The sequence below is a fragment of the Hyalella azteca genome, unplaced genomic scaffold (assembly GCF_000764305.2).
Source record: "Hyalella azteca isolate HAZT.00-mixed unplaced genomic scaffold, Hazt_2.0.2 contig5294, whole genome shotgun sequence".
Classification (NCBI taxonomy): domain Eukaryota; kingdom Metazoa; phylum Arthropoda; class Malacostraca; order Amphipoda; family Hyalellidae; genus Hyalella; species Hyalella azteca.
Window position 1 is genome coordinate 238,622 of NW_025935488.1, and position 22,997 is coordinate 261,618.

The following is a 22,997-nucleotide window of genomic DNA, read 5'->3' on the forward strand; positions in this document are numbered from 1 at the left end:
AGTATTTATAATCAGCAATAATGGTAAGGTACTCAGAATCTTATAATTATATAAGTTTATTGTTAGCTGGCACGGTAAGTGCTTTAATCTTATTTTGCTGACGCTAACGTTTGCTAATTATTTAACATTCTTTAACATTTTTATCAACAACGTAGATATTGTGTGAAAGCGTTGCTAAGCATATACATTTATCTCCTATAATTTTTCAGGATGAAAGCAAAGTGTTCTGTTAGAAGTAAAAATGACCATGAAAAGTACTCTCAAACGTTGTTCACGAGACGTAAACGCTTATTGGCAAAATAAATCATGATCGTGAGAAATGCACGCTGGTCGCGAGAAGTGTGTATTTTTCACCAGAAGTAGGCGCTAATCGTGCGTGTTTCTGGAGGGAGTCGAGACGAAGGCGCGTCCAGGGCATCGGCGGCGAGCGTTAAATGATGGACGATGTGCGACGATGGATGACTCGGCGCTGCATGGCTGTTGCGGCAGCGAAGCGTCTTAAAAATACACGGGACTTAGGAAAAAAGCCTCATAAACGATTGACGCTCGGGAGAACGCCAGGCTCTAAGTTGCTTAATAAAAAAGTTTTACGCGCTAAACAAGAGTTACAATATTATTAAGAAATAGTGATGATTTAGGCATTTGCAGAAAATTCATGATATATGTAATGAAGTAATATTTAACGCAGTGCAGGATTTTTGCGTTTATTTTTAGGGCAAGTCTTGTATTGAATTGCTGATCCCGATGACAACTCATGCAGAATCTTGAGCGATTCTTACGTTATGAGTTTTGAAATGGAAAATTGGTTATTTTGTTCTGAAACTTACTCCCTCCAGCGGAATTATTATGTACTAATTAAAATATTGACTGCTTTCCGAAAGTCAATTAGTTGTGTTGCAGCACATATTGCGTGGATGGAAGCACCGAAGGTTTTAGACTCATGAACTCTTAATAATACTTTTTTAAACAAAAATTGCAGAAGCTGCAGAGGTAACGCCGTTGCAGGAGTTCGGCTAAAATTTCGCACATACATTGATTATATCGATAAATTTGCGAGAGTTCATGACGACAGTTCCCGGATATTTATTGGACTTTTCGAATATCACGTTCCGAGGCTCCCTTCAATTTTCTGCAACGTCAACAGTTTTATTGCGACGTTGTATTAATTAGTGTGCGTAGGCCTCGAACAACTTCAAAGCTTCCACCGTCAGAGTTCAGTCACATTTCCCTTTAAATATTGACGTTCATATTAATAAATAAATTCTTCTCATTTCGTTGGAGCGCTATATTAGCTGCACCCGTCAATTACCCTTTCAACTTTTGTGAAAAACGCCAATAATTTTTGAGCAAATTGAGTTCCGGAACTCGAGACTCGGTGGAGCGAGTGGAAGTAAAGGTCGCAAAAGTCGAGGTAAAAAGTGGTAAAATCATCGAAGGGAGGTTATGGGATATTATGAAGCAAATTACCACAGGATTTTGACCGTGATGTGTTTTTTACTACGAGTAGATTGATACATGGCCAATATTCGATGAATTTTGAACGCGCATTCGGGATGCACGGATTGTAATTGTTAGTTCCTATTTTTGTTTTGCCGTCTGATATTGAACCACAGCGAATAAATTTCTCAGTATATGCGGGGTAAATGGGAGGAATTTTTGATCTTTTATCCAAAATCACTTATCCAGTCGAGGTCAAATATTAAGGCTGATTCATTTAGCATTTTCTGATACTGACGTTATTTAAAGTTGAGCTAGACATTTATGAATAATTATATTAACAATACTAATATCCGGATTAATTATCACGCAAAATATTTCAATCACCAAACAAAAAACGTTAATGTCAATACCTGATATTTGTTTATGCAGTTTCCCCGGAGCAAGTATCGTTGAAGGGACCTGATAGCGTGAAGGTGAGCGAGAGCTTCAACGTCGAGTGTCTCACCAGCCCTGCCAACCCTCCAGCCAACCTCTCCTGGGCTGTCGACGGTAAGCAACTCAAAGAAAGGTTAGGTTAGGTTAGGTTAGGTTAGGTTAGGTTAGGACTGTTGCATGAACAATAAAATTTGTTTGCACACTGGCTTCACTGTCTCCGATGAATTTATGTCGAAATAAGATTTGTTAAATTTACAGTTCAAATTTAGGCTTAATAATGTAAAACTAGTAATGAGATTAGCATAAATGTGAATTTACACATAGTTATTTTATTATTTTAAAATCATTTGGAGCCAAGTTCAGAATTTATTCTAGGTGGTCTGTCTTTCAACACATAATTGCTACGAACATTTGGGCAATTTTTCAACATTTTCCTGGAGGTAAGATGATTAATATAGAGGCTAATAAGGTTTGATGGAAGACTCATTAATATGAATCTTCCGATCATCAATTTAACTTTTTTTGTCTTGTTTCCAGCAAACAAACTCATAAAATTCTTCAGATTACTAGTTCCTGAAAAGTAGAGCAATAGTTCGATATATTCTAAGCGAAAAAATCGACGTATTGTATACCAATAACATCGCAAATCCTAGCAAGATGAATGCATTTCGGTATACCAAGAAAAAAGATGCAGAAGGTCAGGCACCGGAAGGTATCGTGCTGGAGAAAGAGCTTCGTCGAGTACAGATCAGGCCTCGTATTGAACGCTTGCCTATAAATCTCGAGGCGAGAATCTGGTTTTCTTTTTCGAGACCTTAATGCCATTGTAGTTCCCATTGAAGTAGGTTAGAAGAGAACTTTGTTAGCATTGCCCTGGCAGTTGCAGTCGAGCTTTACGAAATTCTTGGATCTTCGGCCAACGTAATAGATGTTCGGAAGAAAGACAGAGCCTGATGGTTTCCCCAGGCAAAGTTCTTCAATGCGAAATGATCCGAAAGAAAAAGTCTTGGATTGGCAACTGCAAATGGGGATTCCTTCTTGTGCCTTGATGGGCCTCTTCAAAACAGAGCTTGATTTTTGGTGCGAGTGGTGAACAAATGTGATGGCTTTGCAGACGAAGGCAACCTTCGAGGTCAACGAAATCAATATCTTGGCTGTTGCACCTGACCTCAAAATTGAAGTGATCTGTAAGGACATGGCAAGGCTTTGCATTTTACCCAGAAATATAAATCGCATATTTCTCAGCGTTTTCTGTGTAGGATATGTTTGAATAAAAACAATGACAGGTACGTACGTTGGGAATCCAAACAGCCAAAAAAAAGCGTGCTATAGCTGTTCCGTGATAATCCGCATTGTACAAACTACATACTTCGTCAAAAAACAAGGCGCAAGGTAGTATATGGGAATTCGTTATGTTGTCTCGTGATAAATATAAAAATGCAATTTGTTTTGACAATCAGTAGTGACAAAATTTATGACAATCGCATTGTTCAATAATGTCTTTGTCCAGCACACGATCGTTGCAGGCCTAGCGTATCTCTGCTCATTACGACCTTAAATGCGAAGACAGTCTCGATGCTGATCGTCTAATGGCGTATCTGCAACAAATGAGCCAAGTTCTTACTAAAAATGGCTTGAATTGCCTTGCATTTAATCGTCTCTGCTACGTCGTAAGTTCTGAATTTTTAGCCCACTGTAGGACTTTTTGACCATTTTATTATCCCGGAATGAAAGTTGGAGATTCTTCCCTAGCGAGAAAGAAGAAAGGGGGCAACTTTCTCGAGAGTTGTAGCCAAGACTTTTCCATGGCCGTGACCGATCTTCGACAAGAAGTTTGCTTCCCCGACAATGGGAACCATGAGTACTCATAAAGCGATCTTCGCTCTCCTTGATTCGACAGATTTTAGGCCCTGGAGACTCGCACGGCCATCTACAAGTCACACGAGCTCCCTCTCTACTTTAAGAAATGCCAGAGATTACTCTCTTCTTATTGGATTCACTAGTAGATTATTCCTTAGAATTATAGAAAAAAGAGATGAAACTGTGAGCGTTCTTTCTGAGCTAAATAAGTTTGAAATCTATCACAGTGAGAAGTACCAAAAGTTATTTGTTATTTGCTAAAAACATGAATTTTTCAAAACCAAGATCCTGCAAGGATCGCGGCATAGCCGAGGCTTCAAATTATTATGAATGTAATGCATTTTGAATGGAAATGAACCACGTTTCGGCGCCGAGTCGGCTTTTCAGTTGAAATGAATGCAACTCCGATGTCTTGCGTCTAAAGAGATGCCTTCAATTCCAGCAAAATGAAAGTTTTTTTCCTTAATCGGGATTGCAATAAAAAGGCAAAAACGTCAATTGACGAATGAAAATTAATAAAATAAAATGGACTTTTTATGTAAATCGAGGTCTAAAATGCAGTAGAATATTATTGTGTAGATAATTTGCGATGCGTTGTCGTCCGCTCGACGCGCTGTGAAACAGAAGTGTTTCGAATAACTGCGGTTAAGCGGCCAGATGGCGCATAGAAACGGGAACAATTTTAGGCAAGTCATGTTTCGTGAATCACAAAGAGCTTGAACTATTTTTTCATAATGATGAATTGCAGAAAGAGTGATGACAGGCACTGAAATTTGTATTATATTGCCACGACCTATGTACGAATACGCTATGTACAAATAACAACTCATTCCCGCGCAGGAAAACGGAACGACTATAATAAACGCAAATCAATTAGAATTCATTGATAATGACGATGATTTTAATGATTTAAACTTGTTCATCGAAATAAAAGTTCGATTCAACTCTAAAAATAGTCTTACGCTGTCATAAAAAAAATATCAGTCATAGTTTTATCAGTCGATAAAACTATGAAAAACTCAATACAACGTTGAAAGACTCCATACAACGTTGAAAGAATCGCTTTATCGTACGCAGATCGTATAATAAAAAGATGGAGGACCATTTTAATCGCAGGAACTCCGAAATGTTTCGTTCTGATCGCCATCATGAGATCTTGCTTGAATCTGAATCCTTGAAGCCCACCAGTTAAAGCCATATTCTTCTCTCCTATTGATTTAAAGAACTTGGGAAGGCTGCCCCTAGAAGTTGCAAGTGTTGAAAATGAATTGCAGCGGATTGAATAAAGTGATAAATTAACTTGATGACTTGTTGTTTTCCAACTTAAATTATCGAATCATTAGGAATGAAGATTCATTGAAACGCGATAGACAATTTTCTCGGTAATTTCAGTGTTATTGCTGTAAAATTGTTAAATTTTCTCTTGCGTATGGAAGTCGTTGTTTTTAATTTTACAGTAATTTTTTTTTTGAAAATTCGTAAATATTAGCTTCTATTGAGCAGAAAATAATTTTAATTGGGAAATTGTATTTATTTAAACCAACCGTAATTTTATTCAAAAGTCCTGAATTAAAAAAATGTTTAAATTCGTCATTAAAAAACTTTTTTAAGAATTTTAGTTAAATTAAATTAAATATAATTAAAATTAAATTGAATTCTTTGTTAAATTAATTTATTATTCAGAGTCATGTGCAAAGGAAAAATTTTCGCTCGAAATCGCTCACGAGTCTCCAGTATTGCTCATATTGAACCAAACTTTTCGATCGAATTCATGGAAATTGAACTTCTCTCGCCCGTCAGGCCGGACGGTGCTGAACGACCACACGTTCCGCACGCGGGAGGTGGCGGCGGGCTGGATCAGCTCGTCGAAGCTGCTGCGCGTGCGCCCCACCAACTACGAGGGCCGCCACGTGGAGGTGGTGTGCACCGCCGCCCACCCTGTGCTGGCCAGGCACGCATCACACGTCGTCACTATCATCAGTGGGTGCACAAAATGATACACATCAAGCATTCCTTCGTCAATTTACTATTAACCTAATAACTCAAATAAATTATTCGAGAAGTAAAAATTTTCAAACTCTGCTATTGGGAAATGTCATCACTCGGTTTTGAGGACAGAATTACATATGAAAAATATAATTAAATTGCGGTAAAATGGAAAGTGTAAGCTTCTCCCTACATTTTGGCAATAAGTATATGTTGAAAATAAGTGTGACGTTGATTATAATAGTGAGAATTGATTACATAACCATATGTCGATAACCCGTTTCTCATAGAATATAATTATGACATATTATTAGAACCTCCCGGCGCTCCATCTTTGGGTGGTGACATACTGGGCCAAGTGCTTGCCGGGACTGTCATCACCATCGCCTGCACCACCAAGGGCGGCAACCCTCCACCCACCATCAGGTAAGCCATCATCAGTCGCCACCGCTTAAGGTTAAGCCACCGTCAGTCACCACACCATAAGGTTAAGCCACCGTCAGTCATCACCCCATAAGGTTAAGCCACCGTCAGTACACATTAACCATCAGCAAAGACATATCACCCCATAAGGTTTAGCCGCCAACAGTCTTCACTGTACGTCAGGCAAGCCAAAAGTCATCACCCTCATAAGGTAAGCCACACACCAGTCACTCCTCATCATCGGCAACAGGCCATGGGCCTATTTCTTCAGCGCCGACACTTCTATTCTATTCTATGATGTTTGTCACAACAGTTGTCACCATACATAAGATACACCACAATAAAAACTATGCATCAGATGAGCCAAACCAATCACCGTCCTCGTCAGGTAAGACACACCAGTCACCTTGCGCTATAAAATAACAGAATTTTTATTATAAAAAACTCAACCCCGAACAATTCCAAGCGGTTAAATATTCTTCCTATGGAAATGAATGAATGAAGATTTCATATTTGTGGTGGCCTCGTGAGTCTTCCTCATCATGGCGGCGCATTAGAGGGATTCTCGGTGGAAATTTCTAAGGGATTTTATCCTCATTTTTGGTGATTAAATTTTGCCTCATCAGTGATCGGGTGCATCAGTGATCTTAGAAATGTCGTCGTAAAACAGAAAACATTTTGAATAATGATGTAGCTTTTCATTGGTATTTCCTGTATGCAATATCTCAATGAACAGTGGCATGAAGATGTGCGAACTATGAAATTTTTTGGGCTTTAATGTGTTCGTGGGATGGATTTTTATATAACTGCATTGAAGATACGAGAATTGCACTGGTTCTTTGCTATTTTATCTTGCTTTATTTCTATTTATAAGGTTCCTTTGGCCTAACCGCTCTTGCAGGGCAGTAAATCTTGCATAGCTATCAGAGTAGATTTTATTAAGTTCATGGAAGTACATTCGAAGTTAAAATATGAAAATTCAAATCACATTTTAATCAAACTGACTGGAATTTTTATTATTGGTATCTTAAATTAATGTTTTCACTTGAAAAATCAATCATTAATTTGAAATTCAAGCAAATTTCTAAGCAATTTATAAATACTCGTGTGTTACAATAATACCGGTGATTGAGAAATATTAACGTGACAGAATTGCAAATTATTTTTATTGTATTCATTCGAGGTACGTATAAAGTTTGAGTGGATGATATGAAATATACGGTGAAATTTTTTCATTGGCTCTACGTCGTGAAGCCTGATTTACGTGGAGAGGGATACTGATCTAATTAAGAGAAGGCCTTTTTGGCTGCAAGAATGGGCTATTCTGCTTGAAGTTTCCTTTAGAAGTGTTCAGGATTTAGGAGTTGCGAAAAATTTCCCAGGAAATATTTTAGGTCGAGAGGTAAAAGGGCTTTTTGGTAGTCCCTCTTTTCGCTATCGCGCTCAGCAGCGACCGAAGGCTTTGACGAGTAAAGCTCTGGACGACTAGCGTTGATAGAAACGACTTGACGCCGCCAGTCTGAGTCGCGATAAAAGACCAGCGTCAAGCGCTTGTTGAGTAACGGGCGTTTCGACTGAGTCTCGTCTCATCTCGTGCGCTTTATCTTGCTAAGTCGAGGGATGAGGGACATGGACTACCCACATCTGAGGTAGAGATGAGGCAGGGCACCGCATTATCGGACGAGTGGCAGACTTCGAGTGATGCCTGCATCAGAGCTTAGAGCGAGATCGATCTAGTGGCGCCAGACGCACATGCAACTCTACGTTGAGCATATTTATAGGCATAAAAAACAGACGAAATAGCAGCTACAAGTGCCAGGAAAATCGATTGCCTGGTGCATGACTTTATCAAACCAAAGATTTACCGTCAATTCATTTAGAAATATATGTTGATCGTGACATAGAGCAAATAAAACGTTTTAAGTACACATATCTCATAAAATTCGGTCAGATATAGTTTAAAATTTATAAGCTCTATTGCTATTTGTATCGACAAGTTATTGAGCTCTAGAAATTAACCACAAAATTTTTGCAGGAGAATAAACTAAGACAAGCGGTGACCTCTTACCCTCAAGGCTGCTATATGTTAAACCTGAATAGTTAGGGGTAATTTTTCACGATTTTGAGTTCAGTAACTCATTGCAGACAGTTCATTACTATTGCAAATGACTGCTGCTTGCTCTCAAGAACTGTCGATGCTGAACATTGAATTAGCAAATTGGTCTTGGATTGCACTCCAGTGATTGAGTTCATCTATGTTTTGAGGGTCGACCCTCGAGAACCTATATTCTTAGAGCGGGATCTGTTCTGCCGAGCCCTCGTCGTTATCGTATTGCCAGATTCCCGCAATTACCGTTATCGGCGGCAATCTTGCGCAACGATATCGGGCTCTCTTTATGATTGCTATATGCACTTCTAAATATCGATAACCGAGTTGCCGCAATGTTCTTCATGAGAATTCGTTTGCATAAACACATTGAATGTGTCCTTATTATCGAGTGCGCAGATGTGCAGTCGCTACTGGCAATTCAAGTTGCGTTCCATCAGGTACGCGTAAATGGTTTGAATTGCGTCCGTTATGTCCACTTAAACCTCGATATTATTTTAGACAGTCCTGTAAGCTTCATTCTTCTCGGCTTAGAAGAAGAATATTTAATTTCGGCGAAACATAACTCCCTAATTCTTTAAAGTAAAATATTTATTGATGAAAATGACTTTAGAGCATGGATCGCGAAGTTAGTACAAAAATGTAACGTCATTGACATATACATAGACTGACTTTTTGTTGACTCTCTTGTGGGAAATTTTTGGCGCTATTTCAAATTTTTAGGAAGTGTTATTTTAGTTACGGAAGAGTCTCGTCACTATTTAACTATATGGAGAAGGCATCATGTGCTGACTCAGTTACGGGACGGAATTTTTCATACAACATTCTTAATTTTTGCAAGGATCGAAGATATTATATCTATCGTGTTGCAATTTTTGTACGACAATTTTTAAATGATCAAGCATGAACAAGATGCACTTGGGACTTGGGAAACTATATGGGAACCATCAATTACTTAGTTCTAGTTTGATATTAAGGTTATCAAAAGTTGCGAAAAAATTACTTGAGATATAAAAATTTCTTTGTAATATGACTGTACTTAATACCTGATCTGGCATAATCGTTTAAGAAATGCAAAGAGCGAAGAATAGCTCTATAGAGAAAAGCGCGGCTATAGAGTTAGTAAAATAATATATCTCTCTTTATTTTCAATGTTTAAAAAATATTAATATTCGGCGCGAATAAATTCTAATTATACTATAATTGCGAGCTGATTGTGCAATCGCGTTCATAAAACATCACGTCTGTGTTCTTAAAGAAAAACAAGTTGTGATCCCGCATCAGACAAAATGTTTCAAGGCATGATTAATGTTCTTAAAGTAAACAAGTTCTGAAGCAGCATGAAGTTGATGTTCCACGAGCTCCAGTGACGGTCGAAATAATGCCTTGATCCGAATACCCTGCGCTTTTGCGCTTTTAAGAACCCGGTTCTCTCTTACGACTCGCGTATTGTTTACGACAGCGCATCATCAAAAAATTCTCGTTCTGAACATCAGGAGGGAAGTCGACGACGAGGGTGTCAATAACGTCGACGTCATAAGGCGAGAGGCACGAGTGCTTGCTTCTAATATTGAAGAGGCACACAAGTGTAGAGCTGGCTCAGGCGTTGTGCCGGCATGACTTTCAGCCTTGCAATCATCTTGTGCTTTTTGCTTGATGCAGCACCATGGAAAATAATTGAAGTGATATAGTCGGCTATTCGCTGGCCATACTGAACAGGCTTGAAATTTTGGTGAGCTGTTGATGTTTTCGGTTTTTCTTCAGAAATGGCGTGGATTGTTCATTCCGGCGCCATTCGTTGAGCGATGACAGAAACGTGAAATTATCTCTAGCTGTTTCTGTTCCTGAGATCACTGCAACTCGTTATCAAACCAGTGCTTCCTTATATCAACTCGTTGCCTCAAAATTTTTAGTTGCCTTCCTGCACCTCACAAATATCCCTCTTGAGGCAATTGCACGAGGCCTGTAGAGGCCGTACAGATGTGGTCAGTACATGAGGCATACATGTCTCAGCCTTTAGTTGACTCCCTTCACCTCACATACTAGGTGCACACCTTCCTACACCTCACAAATGTATATCCCTCAGCCCACTTTCATGCCTCAGCCTGAGTGTGGGCGGCCAGAACCTGACGACGAGCGCACTGCAGGAGGGCGACGTGAGTGAGGTGGTGGGGCGCCTGAGTGTCACGCCGCAGCACAACCGAGCGCCGGTGCTCTGCGTCGTCACGGGCGCTGCAGAAGGGCAGGGAGGAAGCGTCGAGGCCACGCTTGACGTCGCATGTAAGATAACAACATATTTTGCAAAGGGCTTATCTCAACCGAACCTGGCGTCTGACATTGAAATAACGTTTAATAAACGTTTGCTAGACGAATTTAACTCGTAATTAACGTTATTTCAACGTCATTTGCCAGTAGCAGGATGGCTGGTAAAATACTTGTAACTTATTAATGACATCGATGCAGTAGTACTCGGTTTAATTTTTCGATATTAGATATTTTTTATTTTCAATTAGACAACATGAATTCATTTAGCAATAAGCATTAATTTTTTATGAGCCAGAGTGCATTTTCCAATTTATGATCTCGAATGTTATTTGGAAGTAAGGCATGAATTGATGTAATTCTCATTTTCAAGTTTTTAGTATGTCAATGTGTTAAGAAAGATGGCAATCAAGTCATTTTGCAAGCTGAATTTTCCAAGATGAAACTAATAATAGTGAAAAAATTAGGTAATTTGGAGCCATTTGTTGGATATCAGACCATTAAACAGCTTCAAGTATTTGACTATTTAATTTTTCAAGAATTGCTATGAAATTAAATACTTTAAAAGTTATTATCATTGTACGAATTACGCGTTCATTGCTGTTCATTACTCCCATAAAGTTTCCGATTAAATGTTATTATTAATAATGCTTGTTTACGTTCTGTCAGGAGCAGGTAATGCTCCTGCACGTATAGAGTAAGAATACATCGAGGCACCAAGTAGGCAACAATCATAATTTCCGTATTTATTTCAGAACATGATTTCTGGCGCAAAATTGTTTGTGGAAACCCGTATAGAGATTTAATTCGGGAAAATATTTTGCCTGAGATGGAAGATCATAGCGCATAAACTAAATGTCCCAACACATATCGTTAGCACTCAGACTGTAGGTGTGATCGAAGTTGACTCTTCCTCATTGATCAAGTTTTCGCTGTGATGCCGTGCCGTGAACTATTCGATCTCGCTTCAGTTAAATGCGATCATGATTTCTATCTCTTGGAGAAGAAGTTAACATTAGAAAACATGATACCTTTTAGCAGTCAAAAGGCGATGTCAGTCAAAGCAATAACATCCCACCTGGGATGCTACAGAGAGTTGTAGAGTGCACCTACGCAGGCGCGCTGCTCTGCTTGATCAATAAATGAGGATTAAAAAATGGTGCTGCATTTTTAAAATTAATTGGTATCTTCTTCGCCGAATTGCACTGAAGATTAAACCCTTTATATCCTCTAAAACTATGTAACTTTTTTCTACGTTATGTGTTCATTATGATGAAAATGATCCTACTTATGACCCACCCTGTTGAATGGGAATAACGCGTTGTTGCCTCATAAACATGTGCAGTCAGCGCGGCGTCGACGTCGGTGAGGGCAACGCCCCCAGAGTTGGACGAGGGTGAGACGGTAACCCTGACGTGTGACGTGGGCCCCAGCAACCCCCCACCCAGGGTGAGCTGGCGTAGCGAGGACCTGCACTACCGCGGGGCTCGCAACACCGAAACTGCGGCTGAGTTCGGCGGCGTCACTGTCAGGTTAGTATTTTATTTTGATGAATAGGTTCTCCGTGTGCTGCATTCTGTGTAAGAAGATATATTTATTCTAATTGTAGAGTATGACGTAGAAAGTAGGCACTCAAGACCTTAAATTACTCCTAGAGATGTAGGCTCGGTAATAATGATAGGAAAATATTAGTAAATCATTCGCCAACTTATTGCGATGATGGGTTTAAAGGAAAGACTGATATTTCAACATTTTCTGTCATAGGAACGTTGAAACCGAATTATATTACATGAAGGATATGTTGAAGAATCTTGTGAATTGCATAAATCTTTTACAGTCACGATGTTATAAATTCATTCAGCCCTAATGGTTCACATTTTGCTTGGTTGGTTAATTTTTTTCAACTCTCAGTTGACTACTTTGAATCATATCTTATCATAGGCAATTAGAACTTCCCAATTTGATAAAGTAGAATTCTTTCTCAAGCTGGAGAATTTTTTTTAGCTAGTATATACATATGAACAAATCTTCAATCGTTCCTGCATTTTACTTAGTTCGTGCAAGGGAACAGCAAAACGTGACATTGAAATCATCAAATGTAGATTCTATGCTTCAAATGAAGACCGAAAACAATTATTCGTCAATTCCGAGTCGCATGCATCACCTACAATGCGGGATGCGCTGATACCGAGCGCAGCTGCAACGAAGGATGACAATGCTTTCAGAACCGGTGTGGTTGTCGGGATCCGGTGGAGCAGAAGTGATGGTAATTCTAAGGGACCTTTGCGGAGATTGCTGACGTGTCACCTACAGACTAATGGTCTGCGTTAGCTGGATATGCTCCAAATTCTCAACACCCTGACGAAGATAACGAAGCAGAGTTCTAGGATTAGACTGGTACGGACTTGACTCAAATGTAAATGCCAAAGTGTCGAGCGTGTCTTGAAAAGTAAACTTAAGAACTTTCGAATAATTTACTGGCTACGTAAATACCGATAATGTAGGCAATAAAAAAGGCTAATAAAGTGTAACTTTTACATTCTAAAAATACATGGTTAAAATGCATCCAAGAATTTTTTATGTGCGGGTGTTCAAAGTATTCAATCGCGAACTATGTCAGAAATTTAGCGTTGAAAATAGTTTCAATGCTTGAAGCTTCACACTTTATGATCCCATTACTTCAAGGTGAATCGAGTCCATGGTTCAATGATTGCATCAATTCAAATGATAAAAGTTTTGCAATGTGCGAAACTTCATGGTATAAGTTGAGAAGTAAAGTTTACTTTTCGACAAATTTCCCTATAATTTTATTTAAGAGAAAGAACTCCAACATTATCTTGGATTAGCACATTTTCAAAACTTCGGTAATGATAAAATTTTATTAATGGAATTCGGTAAATCGATGGCTATGTTCAAAAAGTATAAGAACACAAATTGCAAGTCGCTGCAAGGTGAAGCCTGACCTGTTCTGTTGACTTCACTCTAAGTAAGCTCGTCACTGCACCTCTAGTTCAAATAACTTTCTAGAGAAAATACTTCGTCTAGAAATGGGCAGCCGAACACGTCTAGGTTTCTGTAGCTGGTCGTAATTAAGCTCAATATAATGTAGTACTGAGATTATTTTTGTTGAGGCGTGAAGTTTTATTCATAGTGGTATAAATAACAGTATAAGCAGAAGCAGGAAGTAAATCAAAACTAGTAAAAAAATATAACTCAGTACCCATTGCAGTGAGTGACAGAGAGCGCATTGTCTCGTCGACGAAAACGTGAAGTCACGGACGGACAGACAGACAAACAGACAGACAGACAGACGGACGGACGGACATGACGAGCACAATTAATAGCGCCTTTTTTTCCATAAATAAGAAATGCGGAACTGCAGTTGCTGAAGCAGCAGCAGTACTCTCAACATTACCTGCAATAACTTGTCCATATGCAGCAAAAATAATTGTAATTACACATTAGTCGCTGCAGTGGAAAAAGCAATGAATCATTCACGCTGGAAAAATTACGGATTGATCACGAGCATCAACATTTTGACTCCAAATGAATGTTTGCAATGTCCGCTGGCAATTAGATTAAGCATTAAGCGGGGTAGCAGACTCGGATCAGTTAATCTTCTTTCGGCACTTAACGAGGTCGTTGACGCTCTAACGTCTGATTAAGAGAAGGTCAGGAGTTTCACTTCTAAGAACAACCAATAGAATTTTCGATTGATAAACATGTGTATCAACCTTCCTATGCGAGTGAAAAAGTGAAATTTAATAGTTGATCCAATTAATTGAAAGAACGATGTAATATATATTAAGAAATTCAATGCATTTGCATCTATATGTATCTTTTACTCTATTGTGGAACCCTGAACAGAGATTAATTTAAAAAGTTTTCATGTAGAAAATGATCTTGTCAATTAGCATCTATGTTAAAAACGGAAATTCTATCGCGCAAAGCGAACTTTGCGGCGAACAGAGATGCAGCCATGATGAGACGTAACTCTTAAAGGGAATATCATACTGACACGCCTTTCTTTGGTGTTGTGTTTAAAGAATTGTACAGAATTTGAATTACTACTGATATGAGAAACGATTTATAACTGCGCGTTTATGTTACGGACCTACTGTAGATTGTTGTGAATGCTCTCGCCCAAAATTATTTTTGCACCCAATTAATAGGTGGTGGCTTGTCGGCCTCCAGAGCATGCTTTAAATACTTTATACAATATTATAATTAATATAATTGACCTGAACAACTGCACGCAAGTAATGTCACACGACGGTCTCGTCGGCAGGTCGGTGCTGGAGCTGCAGGTGGGTGCGGTGGACCACATGAGGGTGTTCACTTGTGAGGCAAACAACGGCGTCTCGCAGCCTACCTCCGCCAACCTCACCATCTCCGTCAGACGTGAGTATATATACAGAGTTAATCATGCCATTATGCAATAAATTTATGATGAAATCTAGATACATTCTTGTTATGCAATGGATTTGCGATTAAATCTAGATAAAGTGTGCAGCTTGTATATGCGCAGTCCATGGTAGTCCATACATCTTTGTTCGACTAATGACTGATCCTAAACAAGGGAGGGAACCAATTATCATCAATACTTGAAAGTATAATTTACAATTAAGCATTTGAAGAAATGCAGAATTAATATGTCAACATAAACAATTAAAAGAATTTATAACTAATTAATTCAAGATTAACAATTACAATTATTTAAAACTGGAAAGTTCAAGATATTGAGATTTTCATATTGCTCGGTCAAATAAATGTAAGACGATCTTCATCAATAGATAAATTTTATAAAGTTTTGTTTTAATTCGTTGAATTGCCGCTGTCGACATTCATTATTAGTCATTCCTTTGCAAAAAATCAACGTTGTTGAAAGCCTGATAAACATCAAGTGAAATTAAACTGCAGCCAGCGATACAGAAGCTGTAGACCTGGAGCCACAATCCCTTCCTTATTTCGGAGGCGGGCAACAGGAGCGCGTAATTTAATATTTCCAACCGCAGCCAATGTAGGGTCAGAGTGCGCCTGTAATATGCATTGCTGGAGCCATTCTGATTATATTTATTAGGTTACGAACACTGGTGCTCGGAAGCCAGGATATTGTTCAAGGATATGCGTAGCTTGCTTCATTCTCGTTCTTGAGTCGACAGCGTTTAGAGAAATTCACGAAACAAATCAAACAAGAAATTTTGGAATAAATTCTCCGGAAAATTTTTACCTTTGATTTGAATGAAATCCAGTTAAACTCAAATGAGCTTTGGCCATTAAGTTTGAACGACAAAATTTCTCATGGCTAATGCTTGATTGAAAGTGAACGCACGAGAGAACATCCACGCTGGAAACAAGCTCTGTGGGGATTTCGGTATAAGCTGAACATTCTGTACTCTGCCATCTATAGGACGGGTGCGTTCCCAAGTGCGGAATCAAGCTGCATTCTGGCAGAAAATACAAGAGAACGCCACGGTTCTTCAAGATTTTCCGCATTTTTAGCAAAACTTAAATGCAACATGCGTATTCGGCCACGCGACTCGGAATATCAGCGATCAGACCGAGGCTTTGCAAGGATGTGCAGTGTCTTGAATGCACGTGCCTGATGAGAATGTCACTGCTGCGTGCTTGCGTGATCCTTTGGCACCCGTTCGTGTCTCACGAGTGTCCATTCGTATCATACCTGCTGTGAATATGCAGTGTCTCACCTGACACTGGTTTGTACTGCAATGTCCCACCTGGCACAGGTTTGCACTGCAGTGTATCACCGGAAGGTAGTGCATAAATCTCGTGTGTCTTACTTAATGCTAATGTGTTCGCTTGAGTCTCGCTACACTAGCGTATCTTTGAGAGCCACGTCTTATACGTGCATCAGTGGATGTCTCACTAGCTTATGAAAATTGGACAAACGTCGACTCCACTATCAATTATTCCTTTGGAGCCGCCAGCTCAGCTTATTTATAGAGATCACAGATTTTCAAAAGTCTCGTCTCGCGATAAAGCGAAATTTAAAAGTTTCGCAAAATTTTTTCGCGGTTGCATGTGATATGATAAAAGATACGATGATAGTATTTCTAAGGTTTCTTCTGAAATTAAAATTATGAAACATTTCAACGAGGATACATGAAAGACTTACGATGTTGATAAAATACAGAATTAAATATATTCAGCTTAAAATAAATACAATGCATGCTGGATTTTAAATTGCAAGCCTTTAATTTAAAATATTATTGACTGCTTCTTGTGCTAGTTATATTTGAAACCTGATATTAGCTTAAAATTGGCACCGGCGAGGCTTTTTATTGAATTTAATTAAACAAAGGAAGTGATTATTTCCTATGTGGGATTTTTTATGCAGTTATATTGCATAAAATTTCCGTAATTCATGCGATAACCAGAAGTAAAATGTATGTGAAGGTAAATAATTGATTTAAATTTGTAGGATTTATACAAATTTTTGTTATGCCTTTATTATCGTAAGGTTTTGCATTTTTCTATCACAAACTAGTAATTAGGGAGCGTCAGCCACTGATTTTGAATGCACTAATTTAGGTAGGTAGTTTAGTTGAGTATGCCACGAGATAATCGTTTGATCCCGCATAAAATATAGCATAACTGGCTTTTTGTCTTCAAAATGGCAATGAATGATCTTTAGAATCATTCAAATTGGAAAATGAGCGCAGTCAGTCAGCAAAGGACGACTGCGTCGACTGAGGCAACCAAAGTCACTTATTCAAAGTAATATCAAGTAATTAACGCGTAGCTCAATATAACTTTCAAATAGCTTTAATGAGATCGTGTATCTCCTATCTTTATAGAAGTTCACAAGCAAATTTGAATGTTATATGCATGTATCGATTATTGATTATTTAATAGAACAGCTATTTTGATTACTACAACAAAACGAATGTTATTTGCGGTGATGCGAAACACTGAATGAAACTAAGGAAGATTGGGATATGGCCTAATTAAAATGGATTTTCTATTAATGAATGCATTACCCTGACTAAAATTCGTTTTCAAAACTTTTTGTAACATTCCAAACTATTCAAAGGCTATTTAATTCGGCACAATTTTCCAAATTGAAGATTTCTCTCACCTGCAAGTTTTCAGCAGTCGAGAGAGCAACTTGCAATCCTCACCCAAAGGTCATCTGATTATCTGGTCGTCAGCCACTTAGGAAAAAGGAGGCAATAATCTGGCAAAGACGATGAAATCAGGCAAGTTTTCTTTGGTTCCGCAGCGCTAAGTCGTTGTTGAAACTTTCGATCCAGAAGATTAGAGCGTCCGTAAGTTCCATAACAGCCTCCTAATGCCATCGCAATCTCGAATGGCGCTGTGTTTAGAAGTCTCTTTCACCATCGCAATGAACGTCCTACTCGGTTTGTGGAAATTTTCTTTTCGAAAAACTTGGGCTGGTAGTTACAGTGTAAGAGAAAGGCACGAGACATGAAGTGCTGGACAGGGATACGATTCTCAGCGTATAACTTTAGTCGTACGAAATAAATTTTTTCACAAGGCTTTGAAATTTATCCATGAGAATTTCGTTAAAGAGTTTTGTTGGATTCTATTGAAAAGAAACCGTTAAAAGATAACTAAACCGCAGAACTCTTCTCACCCCCGAAAAATAACTTCTTGCTGCGATTTTCGTTTGATTTGGAGGAATTGAAAAATTGAATTATGCATCGGGAATTCATACGTTTACCAGGAGAAAAATTCTCCTAGTAAAAATTCTCCCTCGTTTACTAGGAGAAAAATTCTCATAGTAAACGAGTCTTCTCTATACGTCTGCTTTATTATATTTTATTTGCTAATTATTTCTGCTTACGCAAATTGCACTCTATTGGCGCTGACGACGCTTGTGGGGGTCCCGATATAACTTAGCAGAGCCCATCCTTCTTGGCGCGTCCCGTGCGCCGAAATTCAAGTCCCGCGTCGGTCTAAACCAGAGGCATTTCTTTGCGGTCCCCGAGCCATCCATCTCAAGAGACAAGTCCAGAAGGTTTCTCTGACGGCCAAATTCATTTACAGTCTCACAGAAAACTTACAAGGATGTTCCGAAAGAGCTTAGACAGCGAACATTTCGATCGTAGTTAGTTTCCTCCCTCGGCCCTACTTCACAGCTCCGGTTTTACCGCTGGTTATGTATTGGAGTGCAGTTCCGGAGTACACGCTGGTATAGAGATTTGAATCTATTAAAATAATGAATTCATAATAACGTTCATCGTACTGAGTTAAGCTTGTCAAGAAAGTTTAGGCAGGAGAGTGTTGCTTTATGAAGTGTAGAGCTTCTCAAGCGGCAAGCGAATTTAGAGGAGTTATTAATTCGGCCGGATACGGTGGATGCGCTAATGTTAGCTCTAAAATTTAATGTTTAAAAATACAACTGGTAACCGCTGAGTATTTCGCAGCATAAAATGAATATTCGAATTGCTGTTTTTATTGCTTAAAGCTCCCTGAAAATCTATTTTTAATATGAGTTTTATTTTTCAGGCTTTTATCCTGCGACTAATGTTAAGAATTTTGATTAATAACGTCTACCAATTTTTCTTGAATATCATGTATTTTATGCCATGTGCGTAATTTCTCAAATTTTTGCCCTTATGTTAGTTAAACTTCGAACAGATTCGTGCACTTGTTCATTGTCAGTTCATGCCAGAAATAGGGAGCGTATCGCCATTAGTCAAAAGGCTTGTCAAAATTGCAAGATTCGAGCATTGAAGTAATGTTTGTGTTTATTTTTTCACACTCGTTTGTTGTTCTGCCGTATTCGCAGGGCATCTTTGTTCAATGCAGTCTCTACTCCAGAATTTCAAACTTTCCTCCATTCCAAGTTTCCGCTGTCGATTTATTTATATTTTTCATAATTTAATTCAAATTAAATTTTAATTTTATAATTTTTTGAAATGAAGTATTTTGTGCGTGGATTTTACTTCTACTCCGTTTTTCTTATCCAAATTAAGTTTGAGCAATTTCAGTTCTTTTCGATTAATTGAAATTATTGTTTATTCGCGTGGGTAGACTCGCCGGTGTGGGTGGTGGCGGTGCACGGAGCGCGACCTGTGAAGGAGGGAGAGAGCCTCGCCCTCACGGCCCTCGCCTCAGCCTTCCCGGGGCCACTGAGGTGAGTGACATCTGTGCGGCACATCCATATGTGCTAAGACACCCCTTAGATATATTTATGCGTCTCCTTTTCAGCTGTATTTTTCATAATTTTTGTGAAAACTACAATAAAAATTGGCATTTTAACATGTAAATGAGTAGTTCTCAATCTGCCTGCCTATCTCAATAATTTTGAGATAATAATAATTTAATAATATCGGGGAAATAATTTTTGATTAGACTACTAAATAAGCTAGCACAAAATCTACTCTCTCAGGTACACATGGGAACGTGCAGGACACATCATCAAAATTAAAGAGTATACCGCTGAAGAAATTCGTCTCACTAAATTCCACAACGCTCGAATGTCGCTGTCGGCGTCGTCGGAAGATGGCGTGGCATATCTCCTGCCTCAGTCTAGCTACGCAGGGGCGATGTCTTCTACAGGAGATCTCAGCTCCAAAGAACACGAGGTCTTCCTTCAGCCTGAACCTGAGCTCTTCTCGTACGGCGGCTCTCAGCACGGATTACTTCCGGGCTATGGACACGATCGTTATCGCTTTCCTGATGAACTCGTGCAGGAACAAAAGCCAGATTTTACAGATCAGCCAGTGGGAGTGCTGCTCTTGAAAGACATCACGAGGAAAGAGAGCGGAAAATACTCGGTAATTGCTACCAGCCCCAGAGGCAGCGTCAATTCAAGCTTCCACATCGATGTCATGTGTAAGTATGTGTGAATGCAATGTTTCTGCGATCCCTGCCTCTAACTTCTCGCTAAGCCCGCGCCCGCAATTGTTTATGAGACGTCGTCAACCGGAACGACGTGCGCACACAGCCGTGCTACCTATGTTTATTTAACACAGAATGCTCTTCAAACAATACAGATATCATGTTTGATTCATTATTTAGAAGCTATGTTCATTTTGCAACGCAGTGCAATGAAATTCAGAATTTAATTCCCACCTGCTTCCTCTTCGAAAATTAGAAAATATTACAGGAACTTTTTTCCATTATTTAAATCATAGTACACTTTCTCTTCGGTGTAGTGAATATTCCATAACAGTGTGTCTGTCCTCAATTAATTTTTAATTTTAAGATGACAATTTTTGCTTGAATAATTTTTCTTTTACAACTCTTTGTTTAGTGACATTCTGGTATAGAATGTTTAATCCTGGTTTTGTATAACAACTGAGGCACATTTTTTCATATTACTTATTATTATGATGAGTATTTTTTACTTTTTTACGATTTTTGTGCGTTCATCAAGATTGAGGCAATTAAAAATACACATTTAATCTAAAAAATGATCAGCTAATAATAGTTTCCTACACAAAAAAATTACTTATCTGGGAATTTCGATTGCGCATCAAGCTAAAATATCTTCGTTTGATGTTGATGTAATGAAAAATCTGTCCAGTTGTAAAATATAATAACAACAAATATATAAGATATCTTTACATATTACTTAATTTAAATAATTTAAATCCTTATGAATGAGCTTATGGTTTGATGTGGCGCAGTTCCTCCTGAGAAAGTGGTCGCCCCTCCGCGAGTGTTGGCGAGTCCCGGCGAGGACGTCGAGCTTGGCTGCAGCGCTGAGGGTAACCCAGAGCCCAGCGTCTCGTGGTACAGGCTGAGGGCGTGAGTAATGCTCATTGGTACTTCTCTAACAACAGCAATAGAGCCCAGCGTCTCGTGGTACAGGCTGAGGGCGTGAGTAATGCTCATTGATATTCTCCAACAGCAGCAATAGAGCCCAGCGTCTCGTGGTACAGGCTTAGGGCGTGAGTAATGCTCATTGATACTTCTCTAACAGCAGCAATAGAGCCCAGCGTCTCGTGGTACAGGCTTAGGGCGTGAGTAATGCTCATTGATATTCTCCAACAGCAGCAATAGAGCCCAGCGTCTCGTGGTACAGGCTTAGGGCGTGAGTAATGCTCATTGATACTCTCCAACAGCAGCAATAGAGCCCAGCGTCTCGTGGTACAGGCTTAGGGCGTGAGTAATGCTCATTGATATTCTCCAACAGCAGCAATAGAGCCCAGCGTCTCGTGGTACAGGCTTAGGGCGTGAGTAATGCTCATTGATACTTCTCTAACAGCAGCAATAGAGCCCAGCGTCTCGTGGTACAGGCTTAGGGCGTGAGTAATGCTCATTGATATTCTCCAACAGCAGCAATAGANCCAGCGTCTCGTGGTACAGGCTGAGGGCGTGAGTAATTTTAATTGAGACTTCTGTAACAGTAGCAATAGAGTCCAGCGTCTCGTGTTACAGGCTGAGGGCGTGAGTAATTTTAATTGAGACTTCTGTAACAGTAGCAATAGAGTCCAGCGTCTCGTGGTACAGGCTGAGGGCGTGAGTAATGCTCATTAATAAGCACCTCTCTAACAGCAGCAATAGTAGAGGGTGCTGGTCACTGTACTGATACTTCAATAGCAGTTGTGTGAGCTGCTGCTAGTCTGAAGAGTGATACTATTCTGAAAAACTGTAGTAAGTTCATGTTATGATATCATCAACGATACTGCACTAATAGTAGTGTATCACTGCTGTCTGTCTCAGTTATTTGCTACCAGCGCTTGAGCACCAAATGCAATTTCATTTGTTTGACCCATATTTTTCTTGTTATTGCTGTCATCTGCCATAATTTTGGTTACTGATAGTTTTCCGGAAGGAAAGGAAAAAAGTCTGTCTCTTTTTTATAATATGATGTTCTATTAAGAAATTAATATAATTGTATCTATGATGGGATGTTAGTTCGTGGAATTTCAGGTTAAAACTGCATGATTTTGCAATTAACGTATGATGTTCTCTGCGACGCAGGTCAGTGCCAGAGACTGCACTGTCAGACGCAGAGCTGCTGTCTGCCAGTGACATCGTGCGTCTTGACAACTCCAAGGACGGCAAGCTACAGCTGCTCGCCGTCAATGCTCTGGACACGGGCGCATATCAGTGCGTGGCAGAGAACAGCGTCGGCAGAGTCGCCACGCATCCTTCCAGCCTCATCGTCGCGCGTGAGTCTTGTCACTTGCTTACAAATGTCAAAAAATCATTTCAGGTATATTTAGGAGTAAATAATTGTGAATTTAATTATTTATTTATTAACAAGGACTAATGAATTAATTCAGTTGTATGAATTAATTCAGTTGTGAGAAATTTTTTTCATGAAGATGAGTGCATCTAAAAAGTGAATTGGCTTTCTGACTGAATTATAATTAGAATAAATTACTGAAATTATTTTGTAATGAAATCGCATTAAAAGTAATTGCCTAAACAAGGGAGTGCCTGCAAAATTAAAATTTCATTGATTGAAATATTACTAAAGTGTTTTTTTGAAATCTTTAGCATAACTTTAGACATACATTTCAGTTATCAGTTAAATGTA

The 22,997-nt window shown here is 39.1% G+C and overlaps 1 protein-coding gene across 1 annotated transcript in view; it reads left to right on the top strand.

Annotated features, from left to right (window-relative positions):
* The window catches only part of LOC108666574 (nephrin), an 81,629-nt gene that overhangs the window by 53,027 nt on the left and 5,605 nt on the right, over window positions 1–22,997 (top strand). The window contains exons 7-16 of the mRNA XM_047880359.1: window positions 1,870–1,989; window positions 5,536–5,715; window positions 6,036–6,147; window positions 10,356–10,531; window positions 11,859–12,045; window positions 14,802–14,914; window positions 19,535–19,637; window positions 19,893–20,338; window positions 21,136–21,256; window positions 22,436–22,626. Of these exons, the coding sequence (XP_047736315.1) occupies window positions 1,870–1,989; window positions 5,536–5,715; window positions 6,036–6,147; window positions 10,356–10,531; window positions 11,859–12,045; window positions 14,802–14,914; window positions 19,535–19,637; window positions 19,893–20,338; window positions 21,136–21,256; window positions 22,436–22,626 (1,749 nt within the window). The remainder of the gene's footprint in view (window positions 1–1,869; window positions 1,990–5,535; window positions 5,716–6,035; window positions 6,148–10,355; window positions 10,532–11,858; window positions 12,046–14,801; window positions 14,915–19,534; window positions 19,638–19,892; window positions 20,339–21,135; window positions 21,257–22,435; window positions 22,627–22,997) is intronic.